The sequence below is a fragment of the Mastacembelus armatus genome, chromosome 9, assembly GCF_900324485.2.
Source record: "Mastacembelus armatus chromosome 9, fMasArm1.2, whole genome shotgun sequence".
Lineage (NCBI taxonomy): Eukaryota > Metazoa > Chordata > Actinopteri > Synbranchiformes > Mastacembelidae > Mastacembelus > Mastacembelus armatus.
Genome location: NC_046641.1, coordinates 6913839 through 6918267, shown reverse-complemented (window position 1 = coordinate 6918267; position 4429 = coordinate 6913839). Strand labels below are relative to the sequence as shown.

The 4429-nt window shown below is 43.8% G+C and overlaps 1 protein-coding gene across 1 annotated transcript; it reads left to right on the top strand.

The window, feature by feature from the left end:
* The first annotated feature begins 365 nt into the window (after positions 1–365).
* On the top strand, positions 366–4429 carry fzd10 (frizzled class receptor 10). Its single transcript, XM_026322310.2, has one exon. It carries the CDS (start codon positions 1172–1174, stop codon positions 2921–2923), a length of 1752 nt encoding a protein of 583 aa, XP_026178095.1. The 5' UTR covers positions 366–1171; the 3' UTR covers positions 2924–4429.

The window sequence follows — 4429 nt, the reverse complement described above, 5'->3', positions numbered from 1 at the left end:
TATTTAAGGGTTATCCTTATAAGCTAAGTATATATAATGCATGACTACTCATCTTATATAAAAACCTTAGTGCAAAAAGCTAAGTGCTGCACAGGCAACAGTAAAGTGTGTTTGATGTGGGAGATGTATCTTAAAACGTATTTTACAAGAGAAAGCAATAAAATGGGGGAAAGGTAAAATAAACAATTGTGCCGCATCTTCTGTCACACGACAAGTCCTCGAACTTAACCGACCACGCAGGTTCGTGCAGGGATCAAAGCTCTGGCTGATGGTGCGTCTCTGACCCGTATTGCGCAATATTTAGGGATTCTCATAAAATGCGTCTGCTGTAGTTGAAGTTGGTGGCTGAGCACAAACAAACAGAGAGAAGGAAGTTTGCTGCGAGCCTTTGAATCTGCTGTAATGAACAAGCTGTTCCGCACGATTTGAAAATAATCCGCGTGTCAGTGTCATCTTTCTTATGCAAAGTAGCTGTCTTTGAAGGCGGATCTTTTGGCAGGTTAGACCGGGACAGAGGCTCCGACCAGCTCAGACGAGCACTGCCACCAAACGCATCAACTGCCTGCCCACGGAGGAAGCATAAGCCTGAATTTCGGGGACAAATTTCTTATTATCATCGAGGATATTTATTTCCTTATTTTGCTGACAGACTGCTGGTGTCGGGTGCGCCCCCCTTCACCGCGTAAGAGACTGGGGGAAGATATTTTTGGTTGTTTTTCCAAGTTGTCGCACAAGGACGGAGATCGCACTGTAACACAGACAGATACTCCGGAAAAGTGTCATGAACCGTGTGGACGGACCGATGAGCCTTCTGAAGACGAGTAGGCGACAAATCGGACCTCAAAGCAAATCTCTTCCGCTCACAGCTGATACGCGCGGAGCAAGAGCCTGAACAAGTAGTTGGAACAGTTGAGCCACAAACTGAGCGCTAGAAAGCATGGACCTGAGCGCACGCCGCTTCCAGCCAGAAAACATTTCAGGATTTGTGTTTGTATTAAACTCTCTGAGGAAATGATGGTCTTGCAGCAGCTAGTTGTATAAGTTTTTTTTTTTTTCCCCCTCCGCACAGATCTCACACACCAACACCGGCCTGGTTTCATCGCTGACTTCTTAATGAAAGAAACTCGTGCGTTGTAGTGGTGTGAGTTTTTCTTTAAATCAAGAGGTGAGAATGTTTTCATCTGTTAAACTGAGCTTCATCTGTGTGTTTCTGGGTCTGTGGAGCGGCGATGGTTCAGCCATTAGCTCAATAGACCCGGACTGGTCAGGAGAGGGGAAATGTCAGCACATCAACATCCCTCAGTGTAAAGACATTGGCTACAACATGACTCGCATGCCAAATCTAATGGGCCACGATGACCAGAAAGAGGCAGCAATAAAGCTGCAGGAGTTTGCAACACTGATACAGTTTGGATGCCACAGTCATCTCAAATTTTTCCTGTGTTCTCTGTATGCTCCCATGTGCACAGAGCAGGTGTCCAACCCCATTCCAGCGTGTAGAGTTATGTGTGAGCAGGTCAAGCTTAAATGCTCGCCTATCTTGGAACAGTTTAACTTTCCCTGGCCTGACTCTCTGGACTGCTCCCGGCTTCCAACCAAAAATGACCCAAACAACCTCTGCATGGAGGCTCCACACAATGGCTCAGATGAGCCTCCCAAAGTCTCCCACACCCAGCCTCCGGATTTCAGGCCACAGCGGCCTCTGAGCGGACAGGACATGCACCTAAAGGACAGCAGCAGCAAGCAGACATGCAGCAACCCTGGCAAATTCCACTTTGTGGAGAAGAGTGAATCCTGCGCCCCTAAATGCTACCCCAAAGTGGATGTATACTGGAGTCAGGGAGACAAGCAGTTCTCTCTGGTGTGGATAGCCATTTGGTCCATCCTCTGCTTTGTTTCCAGCGCCTTCACTGTGCTCACTTTCCTCATAGACCCACAGCGATTCAAATACCCCGAGAGGCCGATCATCTTCCTCTCCATGTCCTACTGTGTTTACTCTGTGGGCTACCTCATCCGACTGTTTGTGGGAGCTGACAGAATTGCCTGTGACAGAGACAATGGGGTCCAGTATATTATCCAGGAGGGTCTGGAGAGCACCGGCTGCACTATTGTGTTCCTCATCTTGTATTATTTTGGCATGGCCAGCTCCCTCTGGTGGGTTATCTTGACGCTCACATGGTTCCTTGCTGCAGGGAAGAAGTGGGGTCATGAGGCCATTGAAGCCAACAGCAGCTACTTCCACCTGGCAGCATGGGCCATCCCGGCCATAAAGACCATCATGATCCTGGTGATGAGAAAGGTGGCAGGGGACGAGCTGACGGGCATCTGCTACGTTGGTAGCATGGATGTCAAAGCTCTCACAGGATTTGTGCTCATCCCTCTCTCCTGCTATCTTATCATTGGTACTTCTTTCCTGCTGTCTGGATTTGTGGCCCTCTTCCACATCCGTAAAATTATGAAAACAGAGGGCGAGAACACAGACAAGCTGGAGAAGTTGATGGTTCGCATTGGGGTTTTCTCTGTGCTCTACACTGTCCCCGCCACCTGCGTCATTGCCTGCTATTTCTACGAGCGACTCAATATGGACTACTGGCGCATCCTGGCTGGGGAACAGAAGTGTGTGACCAGCAGCGGGCTAGAGTCAGACGAGTGTGTCATGAAGACTTCCATCCCCGCTGTCGAGATCTTCATGGTGAAGATCTTTATGCTGTTGGTGGTGGGCATCACTAGTGGCATGTGGATCTGGACCTCAAAGACGCTGCAGTCATGGCAGAATGTGTTCAGCAGGAAGCTAAAGAAGAGGACGAGGAGCAAAGCTGCCAGTGTGTTCACCAGCAGCAGACCTTACATCAAACCTCACCCATCTCTCAAAGGGCAAAGTACAAAGTATGAGCCTACCCGGCCCCCTCCAACATGTGTATGAAGTGACTCTCATTGTAAAAAAAAAAAAAAACAACCCAAAAACACTTGTAAAGGATGCCCTTACCTAAACTAGATTTTGTAATCAGAGTCCCATCAAAAAAAAAAGAAAAAAAAAAAAAAAATCAAAATTCATGTTTTATTTATGCAAACTGCAATGAGAATAATGAAACATGGGTTTTCTTGTGTCTTGAGCCATCTCATGCAACAAGAGCTGCCTTTGTCTGTGAAAAAATCTGCTACTCCTGGATTCACTTATGCTATTGAGGAACAGTGGAGAAAAAAATCTCATTGTTCCCAAGACAAAAAGAGTGGAGTAAATCATTTGGCTGTGCCATGGGGTTACTTGAATAATGTGCAATAGATGTTTTCCTTACAGGCAAAAAAAAAAAAAAAAAAAAAAGGCACTCATACTGTTGGTGACAGATTACAGACAATGAAAAGGCCCTACAGATAATGGAGGCATATGGTCAAAGAGATGAGTGTTGCATTTGGCTCTTTGATGGAAGTCCACACAGCATCATATACGTTTGAAGTGGAGTGAGAGCAGCTGTTGAAAATTGCTCAAGACCTTACGGACTGCCCATTGTGAGGCAAATCCATGCCATAAAGTAATCAAGCACTCATTGTTGAAGAGTTATTTGTACATGCTGTTGAGTTTTGCATTTTTCTTCTTTGCTGTTCTATAGCACAAGGGAACATTTGTATATATTTCTAAAAAAGTTGAGATTTTATAGAAAAATTAATAAAACGTTCTAGTTTTAAATGTTTGTAAAGCTAAAATTGTGTATTTCAACTGTGTTGTTATTCTCCTGCTGTGGATGAAAAGCACTTTTCTATCCCCCAAATGACAGAATACCTTACCATGCTTTGTGGACTTGTCGTATTGATACTCAAACCAACAGAAAGCATAAATAGTGGCTTCTCTTGTTTCATATGTTCATATGGAAACAATAGCAGCTAACCTTAAAAAACATTATTTGCTGTTTGTATACAGCACAAAAAGGCAGTCATTTTGTGCATATTTTAAAATGTAATATAAAAATGTTTATTTTAATATCTTTGCATCATCCAAACAGAAAAACAAAATATTTTAATCTTAAAGGGGGTGTAGTTGTTTTAATTTTTGAGGTTACAGTAAATAATGTTTGATTTAAGTGGACATTTCAGTCAATGTATGTAAACATGAAAAGTGAAAGTGATTTTCACCAAAAGGGGAAATCAGGTGAATAAAACATCCACTATTTTAGCTATTTTAGGTTGTCATCGGAGTATTGATAACCTGGTGATGATTTTGTTCTGTTATGGCTTTATGCTGGGTTCTTAAACTCAGCTGAAGTAAATATACAACTTTATTGTAGTCGTCCTCCCCCCATGTTGCATATGTCGGCGCGTGTCATTGAAGGGGTTATACAATAATCCAGCTCTCATTCAGGACAGGATTAGAGTGTTTGAAGGGTTTGACTTTGAAAAGAGGATTGCTGCAAACCAAAATACAAAATATCTATCA